Source organism: Chinchilla lanigera, unplaced genomic scaffold (genome assembly GCF_000276665.1).
Source record: "Chinchilla lanigera isolate Chin_1 unplaced genomic scaffold, ChiLan1.0 scaffold00020, whole genome shotgun sequence".
In the NCBI taxonomy this organism is placed as follows: domain Eukaryota; kingdom Metazoa; phylum Chordata; class Mammalia; order Rodentia; family Chinchillidae; genus Chinchilla; species Chinchilla lanigera.
Window position 1 is genome coordinate 430015 of NW_004955421.1, and position 12358 is coordinate 442372.

At 44.4% G+C, this 12358-nt stretch overlaps 1 protein-coding gene across 1 annotated transcript in view; it reads right to left on the reverse strand.

The window, feature by feature from the left end:
• The window catches only part of Susd5 (sushi domain containing 5), a gene marked incomplete at its 5' end in the record, with an annotated part of 58327 nt that overhangs the window by 12954 nt on the left and 33015 nt on the right, over window positions 1–12358 (reverse strand). The window contains 1 exon segment of the mRNA XM_013513642.1: window positions 11781–11969. Within this exon segment, the coding sequence (XP_013369096.1) occupies window positions 11781–11969 (189 nt within the window).

The window sequence follows — 12358 nt, forward strand, 5'->3', positions numbered from 1 at the left end:
CAAAAAAGAAAAAGAAAAAAGAAAAAGAAGACTGAGGTAAGATTACTGTGAGTTTGAGGCCAGCCTGGGGCTACATAGTGAGTTCAAAGCCACCCTGAACTATACAGTGAGACCCTGTCTCAAAAAAAAAAAAAGGAAAAATTGATTTAAAAAAGGAATGATTATCATCACATGGGTGAATGTTGAGGATATTATGCTAAGTGAAATAAACCACTCACAAAAATCCAAATACTGTATAATTCTACTCATATGAGGTATCAAAAGTAGTCAAATTCATAGAAATGGAGAAGGGTGGTTACCATAGCCTGGGGAAAGGAAGAAGAGGGAAGTTATTGCACAATGAATGCAAAGTTTCACATTTACAAGACGGAAAAGTTCTGCAGATCTATTTCCCAACAATGTGAATATATGCAATACTACTGAACTGTGCACATAAAAGATGCTTACCATGCTCAACTTATGTTATGTATTTTCTATCACAATTTTTTTTACAAAAGAAAGGGCTAACAAGTTAAACTACATTAATATGCTATTCATCGAACATTGTTATGATTTGTATCCGGATGTCCCCCTAAAGCCTCATGCAGTCATGGGGTGGGCTTCTAGAGTTTATCACTGATTCATGATCTAGTGTGCAATTATGGATGTGAGTGCTACACCTGCCCTGGGGCAAGCAGTTTGTATACAATGTAAGAGAGGGAAAGAGGCTTGCTCTTCCAGCTGCCACTCCTCCCTTTTGCTCATGATGCTGTTGCTGTCTTCTGCCTCCTTGACATGTTGCCCCTCTGCCATGTGCCACTCTGGCTTGGAGCCAGCCGAGTACCGACTGAAACCTCCACAAACTGTGAGCTAAATAAACCTTTCCTTCCTTAATTTTTGGCATCAAATATTTTGTCTCAGCAATGAGAAAAAAGTAACCAAGACAAACATACTATGAAAATATTTACAACACATAGAACCTTAAAAGTTTTGATACCCATAATAATATAAAGAATTCCTACAAATAAATATGAAATAAACAGATGACCCAGCAGAAAACTGGGCAAGTGAACTGAATAGGCACTTCTCAAATGAGATATTCAAACAACCATTAAACACATGATAAAGTACCTAAACACCATGAATGATCAAGGACACTGAAATGGAAGTGAGATTATAAACATGCCCAGCACAATGGCATTGGTGGGTAATGTCAGGCTCCTGGAGACCTTGTACATTACTGGTGCGAGCATAAATCGTGCAACAATTTTCAAAACTGGGTATTATCTATCTAAAGTCAAACACATAAATACCTTATGATCCACCAATTGAACTATAAACATAGTTCTAGATAATGCAAAATTCTAGAGGAAAGTGTGCAAGATGAACAACCAAAGACTACACAGGAATATTCTTCTAAGGGTCACACACCTGAATCAGAGAAATGGTCATCCACAGTAGAATAGAATACTCCATAGCAAAGAAATGATTTCTAGCTTTCTGGAACATGGGAATCTCTCAAGGACACAATGTTGGGCAGAGGAAACCATACAGAAGAATACTTTGTGTTTCCACTTAAATAAAATTCAAGTAGGAAAAATGTAATTTATGGCTTTAGAAATGTGGAAAGTGGTTATTCTCAGGGAGGTTGTGCCTGGAAGGGAACACTAGGAATGTTCTTGGATTGCTGAGGACATTCTGTTTCTTAACCTGGGTGACGGTTCTCTGGGTGTATTTATGGTATGATAATTCACTGAGCTCCAAAATCTTTGATTTTTAAAACATTCTGCATTTATATTACCTTTAAAGAAAATTTTAATAAACCATTAAAAGCACAACCATGTTCTGAGAAACACTGTTACAGAATTTGGCTAATGAATGCCAAGGATAAAGAAAAAATTCAACTGATATCCAGGTAGGAAAGGCCAATTTTGCAAAAGGATAAAAATTAAATTAGGCTTGCTTAAAATTTTACCTCAGGCTCTTATTTTTAGAAATGAACTATGGCTACAATCTTTGAGGGGAAAGAAAATGTAATGTAATCATACTCTGCTTTGTGAGATGTACTCAAGCGTATGGGGTCAATAGGGATTTATTCTTCTTAGGATGTCTGGACATTGAAAATTTAGGAATATAGCGTGAATGTGTGGTATTGTGTTGCTTATGTTAAACTGTAAATAAGTTGCTGCTAGTATTCTAATTAAGAATCCACAGTCTGGGGTGGATAGTCAGCATTTTCACGGAAACACATCCTCCAGATTGGCCACTACAGGGACTCCTCCCGTCCATTTTTATAAAGATGAGACCTTACCATGTTGCCCAGACTGCCTTTGAGTGCGAGACCTTCCTGTCTCATTCTCCCACAGAGCTGGGATCACAGGCATGTGCCACCACACTGGGCTTTTTTATCTGCATCTTGACCAAACTGTTGCTTTGTTAATCAGCACTTGAAACCTTAAAAATGGCTTTCTGTTGGTAAAATCATAGCCTATTAATTACCATGATAATGTTAGAAATGGGTTCTCACCGTTTAAATGAAAAGTTTGTACGGTATAAAAGTTGTCTAAAAGTATTTGAGAGATACTTCATAGCCCTAAATGGACAGGGTGAAACCCAATCTGAACTGCAATAGTGCTGGAGACTTGAACTCTACACAGTGTCAGGTCGGACTAACGTGGTACAACTGGGGACAGCAGGAACAGCAACCACCCACCAGCGTCCATCAGAGCAGGGCCATCTTTGCCACCCCTGCCTGGTCACACTGTCCTACTCTCACTGCACGGCCTGCCCAGCCCAGGCCTACCCCACCCACCCCAGCCTAGGAACTCCCCGAGGCAACAAGGACTCATCCTTTCTGTCTCGGTATCTCTAGCACACAGCACGGTACATGGCATGTGGTAGACATTCCAGAAATGTCTGTCGAATGAATAAATGTATGCGTGAGGAGGTAAATAAATGAGTGGTGAAAAACAGCTTTTATAAAGCTTGCTTCAGTTTGAAAGTCCCTCAGCCAGGGCATTATTCTAGTCATGGCGGAGACAAAAAGATGATAAATGACCTTTGAGTTTTAGTCCTAGGCACAATCACTGTCTGTTCAATTCCTCCTGCTGTGTAATTAGCCCATCAGTTGAACTATGCCGTTAAGTCCAAAAGCACCTGGAATAGGGCAGCAGATGAGCCACACTCTCCATCCCCACCTCTCCTTGTGCAGGAAATGCTGGGCTGATGTGTGATGTTAGAACTGAGGGTCTGAGAAGCTTAGGCCCTAGGGGTGTGGGCACGCTGCCTCGGCCTGGCCTCACAGTCAGCAGTCAGAGCCGCACACGTGTGTGCACGTGTGTGCACAGTGTGCTTCTCAGGTTCTGCTTTTAGAGTTCCCCAAGGAACTGCACCTCTGGACCAAAGCCTGGGGCCAGCAGCTGGGCTCCTCCTGTCTCCCTAGGGTCGCAGGTCCAGCTCCTGGCTCAGAAACAGGTTCTCACTATGTCCCGATTTTTCCAAGACCACAAGGACAATGAGTGTTTACCAACAGCCTCCTCGGGTAAGAGTATCCCAGGCCTGTTGTTCTCCTCACAGGAAACAATAAAGTTTGTTATTCACTGAATTGAAACCAAAGAGGAAATTCTGTCCGAAAGGTGGAGAAGCCCAAGGCTTTGCCGGTGGCGGTGCTAATTCTCTCACTTCCCCTTGGCTTTTCTGAGTCTGCCCTGGCTCAGCTCACCCAGCACCCCCGCGCCCCCCACAGCAAGGGGCTGGTGACTGAGGCCAGCAAGTCTAGGAAATTGAAGCTCTGTGGGTCTTTCTGACAAAAACCAGGTCATTTGCCGAGCATTTATATGTGGCTGCCACTTTTGGAAAACAACACAGATGTTAAGTCTGGAGTAAATGGAGAAGTACAGGTGTACTCTGCTGGGGCTTTTTCTAAATAAATATCACTATATATATTTAAAATATGGAACACGATGTTGTGGGATACATATAGCAAAGCGTTACTATAGTGATGCATGCTAACATATCCATACCACACCCTTTTATGTTTTTTTTGCTTTTGTAGCAAGACCAGCTAAAATCTACTTACTCAGCATGAATTCTACATATAGTACAATTACTTATAATTTTCATGTCTAAATCTCCAGCTGGGCATGGTGGCACACACTTGTAATCCTAGCACTTGAGAGGCTCAGGCAGGAGAACTGCCGCAAGTTCAAGGCCAACTTGGGCTACGTAGTGAGTGCAAGGCCAGCCTGAGCTACATAGCAAGACCCTGTCTTTTCTCTTCACCCCCTTAAAAAAAAAAAAAAGTCTCTAAATTGCAGCCAGGCACAGGGATGCACACCCGTAGTTCCACCTACCGGGGAGGGAGAGGCAGGAGGATCACCCGAGCCCAGCAATGTGACGCCAGTATGGGAAACACAGTGAAGTACTCAAAAGCAAAAACAAACAAAGGCCCCCAAATCTCTAGACTTGTTCAGTCTAAGAATCTGACACTTCATGTCTGACCTACATCTTCCTTTCCCTCTCTCCCCTGCCCTCCCTCCCTCACCCTCCACTCCAGTAGGCACTGATTTGTTCTGTTCTCTGTCTCGGCTTGAACGTCGCTGTTTCCCGTTAGGGTGTGACCTGGCCAGGAGCAGAAGTACGCAGGCCAGAGCCCAGAACCCAGGCCAGTGCTGCCGCTCCCATCTTTTTTCTGTTGTTGCATTTTAGGAAGCCCACACATACCTTCTTTGTTCCCTCTAGCCTTGGTTACACAGCCTTTAAAAATAGTAATTTTAAAAAAGGCAACCAGACATGCCAGAAATAACCAGTGGTTCAATGAATCTCTGAGCAAATATGGTAATATTGACAAGGAAATTCTAAATTCAGTTTCAGTCTTATGCTGATTCTATGGAAAAAAAAAAAAGAAAGTCCAAAAGATGGAGAAAAACAAAAATTGAATTTAAGAAAACAAAAGACTGCCTCTGGAGAGAAAGGGCAGAGGGGCCTCTTAAGAGGAAACCAGCTTGACGGTGAGCTGCTCTGATGTCCTGGCCTGCTGGGAGCTTCAAGGCCTGGCGAAAGCACAGCCATGTGGTGCAGACAATGGAATCAGAATGGCCCCCGTCCTGGCTCTGTTTCCTTCTGGCCATCTGACATGGACAGGTCGCAGAACACTGCTGCACCTCAGTGTTACCATCTGTAAATTGGAGCTAGTTGGGTATAGTGGTGCACCCTTGTAATCCCAGCTCTCTGGGTAGGTAGAGATAGGAGGATTGCAAGTTTGAGCTCAGCTAGGCAATTTAGCAACTTAGTGGAACCCTGTCTCAAAAAATAAAACAAACATACAAAACAACAACTGGGGATGTAGCTCAGTGCAAAGGCTCTGGGTTCAATCCCAGTAATGAAAAAAAAAAAAAAAAAAAGAATCTAGTCATTTCTTCCAAGCTTGTAAAGATAAAGGTTATAAAGTTGGAAAACTCCTTTCACAGAAAGGGGTATACAGGAGATTTGGAAATGATGAAATGTTTTATACTTTGGTGAGAGTAGTATTTTCATGGGTGTATACGTCTATGATAGCTCTGATAGTTTTATAGTTTAAATGAGTAGTTTATAGTACACAAATTAAATCCTAAGTAATGGTTTAAAAATAAAAAACACAATTCCCAGGAGAGAGAGATGGACAAGCCAGACCAGGGAAGGGAAGGAAAGGCTGTATATTTGTAGATGGACTCAGAGGTGATGGTTAGAAAGGAAGGTTAATGTTGGCATCACTTTCCAATACTAGAGGCCAGAAAGCACAAATGGAAACCACGGAAATTGGGGTGCAGGGTCTTAGTGACCTTTCTGAGCCTGTCTTAATACTTGGTGGCCGATGTTCCGTGCAGGTTTTCCAAGTGGGACAAGGCATATATGCTCTGGAGTGAGTCTGAGTCTTACACCTGGGTCACCTGTCTTCGGCTTCCCTTGGCAACAGCTGTTCTGTCCCACTCCAGCCACAGAGACAGGATGTATGGGCCACTTCAACCAGGGGCTGCAACAGAGAGCGGAGGTGCTGCAGGCACCTGGGGACCGGTCAGTATACCGTGGGAGCCACATGGTCACCACAGGAAGGCGGACACTGGGGACCCTGCAGACAGGGCAGGAACTCTTCTGAGAGCACCAGTGGCCAAGGAGAAAACATGGTCTTGAAAATGTACATGGGACTTGGCATAAGAAGCCCAAAGAAACCAGACCTGGCATGGAAAGCTGCAGCATCCACGCTTAAGGACCAAAGCTCAAGATTTTCCTATAATTAGGGCTATACCAATTACAGTTAGATACAGAGTACATTTTAGAGAGTTATGCCATCAAGTTCCTGCTGCCAAGATGCAAATGAAACTAAGATGTGTGGGTTTGGACAGAAGATTAAATGGTCAGATCCAGACCAGGATCCTAAGGTCCAAAGTTAGAGAAATACCCACATACAGAGAGGGGAGAAAATGGCTGATAAACCAAGTCCCCACCCATTCAAAACGAAAGAAAACCCAGGAACCCACTGTTAGATATGCAATAGTATTTATTTTCTCAAAAGAGTAAATTAAGTCTCAAGAAAGTCAAGAGAACTGTTCAGTCTCCCTTTCTCTTCTAGTCCTTTCTATCATCATTTAAATAAGCTCCAATCTCTGCAAAAAGAAATCACCTCAAAAATAATAAAAGCAAGCAAACAAAACTAGCCCTGACAACCTCTCTGGACACCAGATCTTTCAGCTCTGCCCTTTTATGCTCTCCGGTCCTTTTCATGAACACCAGAGACTCAACACGAGTCCCTTGGCCTCAGGCCTCTCTCTCACACCTCCGCATTTCTGTATCAAGCCAGCATGGCTGTGGTGCATCCTCCACTCCCAAAGCACACATAAAACAGAAGGCCACCAGAACCCCCTTCACGCTGTGAGGCCAGTGAATGCCTCCTAGCTTTCATTTGTTTGATTTCGGCAGCCTCTGCATTCACTGACTGCTTCTATCTCAAAATACTTCCTCTAAAATGTCATCCGCTAGACTTTGCTTTCCAGCCTTCCCCCTCATCTTATTACTTCTGCCTCACTGTCCCCTTTGAGGCACCCAAGCACTAGTGTTTCCTTCAGGGTTGGGACAATGTTTGACTCAGCTTTGTAAACGTGCACTTAGGATCCTGCTAAGTGATGGGCTATGGAATGAACAGATGAATGGTCACTCAGAGGGCACAGGAAGAATTATTATCCAAACCCAGATTCACCCAGCTTTAACCCTTACTTGACCCACTCAGCCAGAAGGACTTTTCTGTAATTGGAAGCGGTTTCATAATTAAAAAAAAAAAACAAAAAACAGTGTTGGTCACTGGAAAAAAAATTGCATAGTGGAGTGAAAAACCTAGTGAAGATACTCTTGTAACACAGAAATAGATTTAAAAAAATAATAACACAGATACTTTCAATCTACAGAGTGTGAAAACTGAATGGTTTGTATACCCAGCCAAATGTAGAGCCAGAATTTCTGCTCAGCATCTGAAAGCTCAAACAACTCTGCACTGCAGTGAGAAAATAAACACACAAAACCTGCACTTAGTTCTCATTCAACCGGGGCCAGTAAACAATCCATCTGGCGGTGGGCGTGGCTCAGGGATGGTGCCGCACCTGAGTGCACCACACAGAAGGACCTCAAGGCTCTGAAGGTGACTGTGGGCACTAGATGGGCAGCTCAGATAGTAAGTTGAGCACTTGTCCCTGTCTGTAATTTTTGTTGCTGGTATGCACTAAGACAAGTAGACAGACTGAGACAAACTTTTTGTAACAAGCTTTTGTAACAATTTGATAGAAAAATTTTGTGTCTATTATTTACATCAACACAAAAATTGTGTTTAAATTGGAAATCTATTTTATTCTTATATTAAGTCATTTTTACTGCATTTTATTAAAGTATCAGTCTGTCAATGGCTAGAAAAAAATCATAATAGTCCAAAGGTACTGAAATAGACAAAAACAAACTACCATTAAAAGCTACTCCAAGGAGTAAAAAGGTAAGTGACAGAAAGGGAAAGAATATTCAAAACACATTAATTATGAGCATTTTATGTAAAAAAAACCTATGATACATATATAATTCCAATCAATTAGAAAAATGGACAAAATACTTAAAACAGACATTTGGCATGAAGACATTTCAATACCTGATTAACATGTGATCAGTGCTCAATTTCACTATCACCTGAGAAAGAAATATGTACGATCACTAGCGTCACCACAGAGGAGTCACCGATAGTAACCTGGGAGGTTGGTGAGGACACTGGAGAGAAAGCTGACCAAAATGTTTCAGGGAATTCCTTGCTGCATTCGGTAGAGCTCCACACACGCAAACACCAGCCTAGCAATTTTACTCCTAGGAACCAGTGAACCAAATCATATGGATGAGAACCATCATGACAGCATAGTTTGTGGCAGCTACTAAATGAAAACAAGCCAGATAAGCAGGCTGATAAACAGTGTGAACCAAGGGATCTTGCAGCTATTTTAGGGACAACGTATCCTATACATTCAGTAACAGTGTGGCCCTGGAGCCATTCCCTTCTGTAGAACCAGCATGCACTTGGTTCTCAGGTGTCATGGAGGTCAGGGATCAGTCCCTAAAGGAGTCTAGGGGTGAGAGGAAACCTGCTGTGATTTGGGAACAACTCAGGGTCTGGCATGAGGTCTGAGTCACAAGCCCAGGTCTGCAGCAGAGCTTCCCAATGCCCCTGCAGGGTTCAACCTCTTCAGGTGACACTGGAGGCACAGTGGGGAATCGTGTTGGGTTGCTGAAGGTTCCACATTATTCACTGGAACTGAGGGTTGAGCTGCAGCCTCATGGTGGACTGCAGAAGTGTTCACCTTTGCAGTGGGTTCTGGTGAAACTACAGATATGGAGATTTAGGAGTCACACTGGACAAGTGTTACTGCTGAAGCTGGTGGTGACCTGGCAGTGAAACTGCTACTTCAAGATGTTCTAGAGACTGAGACGGTTGCTTTTGCTGGGTGGAAGAAGGTTCTACCTCCTCAATATGGCCTCTAGCTGGCTTCCAGAAGGTTCAATTTGCCCAGGAGACTCAGACGGTTGAACTGGCTGCTCCTCCTCACTGGGAGAAGGTTTAATCACTACAGGAGGGCCGAGAACATGAGTTGGGGGCTCTAGTGAGGTTAATGAAAGTTCAACCTCCTCAGGACTCTCTGGAAGCTGGACTGGGCCCTGCTGCTGGCATGGAGGAAGTGAAGGCTCCTTATCCGTCTGTGAAGTTGTCAAAACCTCCATATCCTTAGGTTTCACTATGGTGTCTGGTAAGTGTGAATGATGAGCCTCACTTCTACTTGGAGATAGAACATTTGCTTCCTGAGGCAGACAGCTGATCTACAAGCTCCTCAGTAGCAAGTTCAGACTGAGGTGGGACAGCCTTGCTGGGTTGAACACATTCAAATTCTAGGACTACATACATGTATTTTGAGGCTATGCTATTAAGTACATGCAGTTTTAGAACTTAATATCTTCCTGGTGAATTGAATCATTTTTCTGTACAAAATAGGCTGCTTTACCTCCAGTAATATTTTTTGCTTTGAAGTTAACTTCACTGGCTAGTTTTTCATGGCCTTTTTCCCCATTTTTTCACTTTTAAACTTTTTCTGTATGCTTATAATTAAAATGTGTCTCTTATAAGCACCATGTAAGTTCTATTTACCTTGGCTGATAACCTTTATCTTTTCACTGTAACAGTAATCCACTTTATTTTTAACTATTAGTAGTTTAAAACTATTCTTTTTACTTTTCTGTGTCCAACTGCACTCTATCTACCTCTCTATCTATCTGCCTACCTACCTATTTTTATTTATTTTTCGAGACAAGGACTTGCTAATTTGCCTGAGTCTGGGATTGCAGGCATGTGCCACCAGTCTGACTTTGCAGCTTAGGTTTTGCAAATTGGCCAGGGATATAGCTCAGTGGCACAAGTGCCTGCCTGGCAAGCGCAAGGCCCTAACTTCAATTCCCGGTACCAAAAAAAAAAAAAAAAAAAAAAAAAGGTTTTGCAAATTGATGTGGAGTTCCAACAAGTGTAGTGAATTGCCCACGTTGAGCTAGATTCTTCTTCACATTTAGGGGAGAAGCAACGAACTGCTGGTTTTGTGTTTTTGTTTTTTTTTTTGTTTTTTTTTCCGGTACTGGGAATCGAACTTATGACCTTGCGCTTGCCAGGCAGGTGCTGTGCTGCTGAGCTAAATCCCCAGCCCCGAACTGCTGATTTTGAACTATTCAGAAGTGGAACAAGTAATTCAAATGACGGGTGGCCTGCAGCCTGTTCTAGATCAGCATTCTGACACTTACTTTTCAGTCAAGGAGGTAGAGCTAGAGCCTGACTCTGATCCCTATCTAGCACTGAAACCACCGCTGGGGGCCTCTGTTGCGCAGTAAGCTTGTCTTGCAGACCCTGATGAAAACAGCAAGCTGATCTGGCTCTGGGAGCAGCTCTCCTGCTAAATCCATGTCCAGGAATAGAAACACCCGTCAGTCAACTCCTGAGGCAGGGCCATCAGCTGGGAGGGAGCAGAGGACTCCAAGTAATCAAAGCCCTGGGTCTGCAGGTGTGAGCATGTGGGATTCTTCAGGTGGGAGATCAGAGTTCTTTGAAGATCAGGGCCCAGAGATCAGCGGGACCCGGTGCCAAGCTGAAGTATGGAAGTGGGGCCACCAGAACCAATAGCCACAACTGTTGCCACATGAGAAGCCATGGAACCCAGAGGCTCAACGGGAATAAGATGTGTGGAGGTTTGAGCGCAGGAAGTTTCTTGCCCTGAGTGCCTTGGCAACCGCACATGCTCCAGCCTTTACGACATCTTTGTTTAGGGAGCCTAGGCCTGTTGCGACTCGAGAGAGTGTTTACTCCTCCTGGGAAAATCCTCAAAGAGCTAAGTAAGAGGAGGGATTGCAGGAACCTGGGACCCCCAGGAATGTGCTGGTGGGATGCGGACACCTGGGAAAGTCAGATCAGGTGTTCCAGTCAGTTAGTGTCTACTAGGACTCTTTACAGTCTCAATTAAATATTGACACGTGATGGGACACCCTTGACATCCAGAAGGCTCACAGTCCCGGAGCAGGCAAGGGGGCAGTCAAAGTAGGTAGCTCTCATTGTTGGGACATCCCTCTCGGCAGACCACACAGCTGCCCTGGAGTTGGTCTCATCCACCTTCCAGCCCCCCGATTGACTGCTCATGTGCAAGGGGACAGTACTTGCCTGGGTGAGTCTGATCAATTGTTTAGAAGTCCCCCAAACATCCGTATCTCTTGCAGTGACCCACAGCATTGCTCTTGGTGTCCCCACATGCGTCGTGCACAGACGTAAGAATCACCGCATTTAGGGAAAGCTCCCTTTCCTGTATTTTATTCATTACAAATCCTCCCAGCCCAGTTTACCATTCAAGGGTTATTTCTATCAGAAGCAATGGGGTATCCCAGTTGATGCTCCCCCTGGACCAGTTTCCCAGGAAAATAATCAAGAAAGTTAAGAGTCAGTTTGATCCTTCGAGAAGGGTGGGTTTTGTTCACCATTTACCCCTGGCAAGGAAGATCAGCTCAGCGGTACATATACCGCTTTTGAAATGCTTCAGGGATTGTCAGGTCAGAGATGTTGCCAGGTCCAGAGCTCAGCTGAAAGGCTGAAACCCTCTTCTCAAAGGCATCTTGGTGGAGAAGAGTTCACCACCGAAGGCCTGCAAAAGCAGAGCCTTTGCTGGCCCCCTGTGGGCTCTGTGAGGGCCAGGAGGTGCTCCAGCTGCAGGGTGCTTGCTTACCTTTCCCGCAGGCCTGCACCAAGCCATACCACTCGCCACAGCTGTTACACAGCAAGGTGAAGGCTGTTTCTCGGCGGCCCGCGACAGACCCTAGGGCACACACATACAGCAGCTCGTCCCCCATATCCAGGCCGGTGCGGCCCTGCAGAATGGTGTGTGGGAATGCAGGTGGGTCTCCGCATGGCTTCTCTGAGAAAAAGGAATCACAGTCAGCTTTTCCAAACGGGGCAGAACTTTTTCAACCTGTGAGAACACACACTTAGAAAAAGCCCACCTCCTACCCCCTCACTCCCTGCCCCAGGGCTTCCACCTACACGCTGAACTGGGATCATGAAGGCAGTTTCTCCTTCACCCCAGCAACCCCAGGGCCTGGCAGAATGCCCAGCACAGGTGAGACACTCAAAAAGTACTTCTTGAATGAATAAATGTGGTATAAATGCTACAACTCTGCATTTGAAAATTGCCAGAAAACACGAACTTGAAAGAGGCACCCAGAGACACGGGCCTAGCAGCAGCTCCTTTTGCCCTTTTTATATACGCAAATAGGTCTGCTGTCAAAAGTTAAAATGCTACAGATT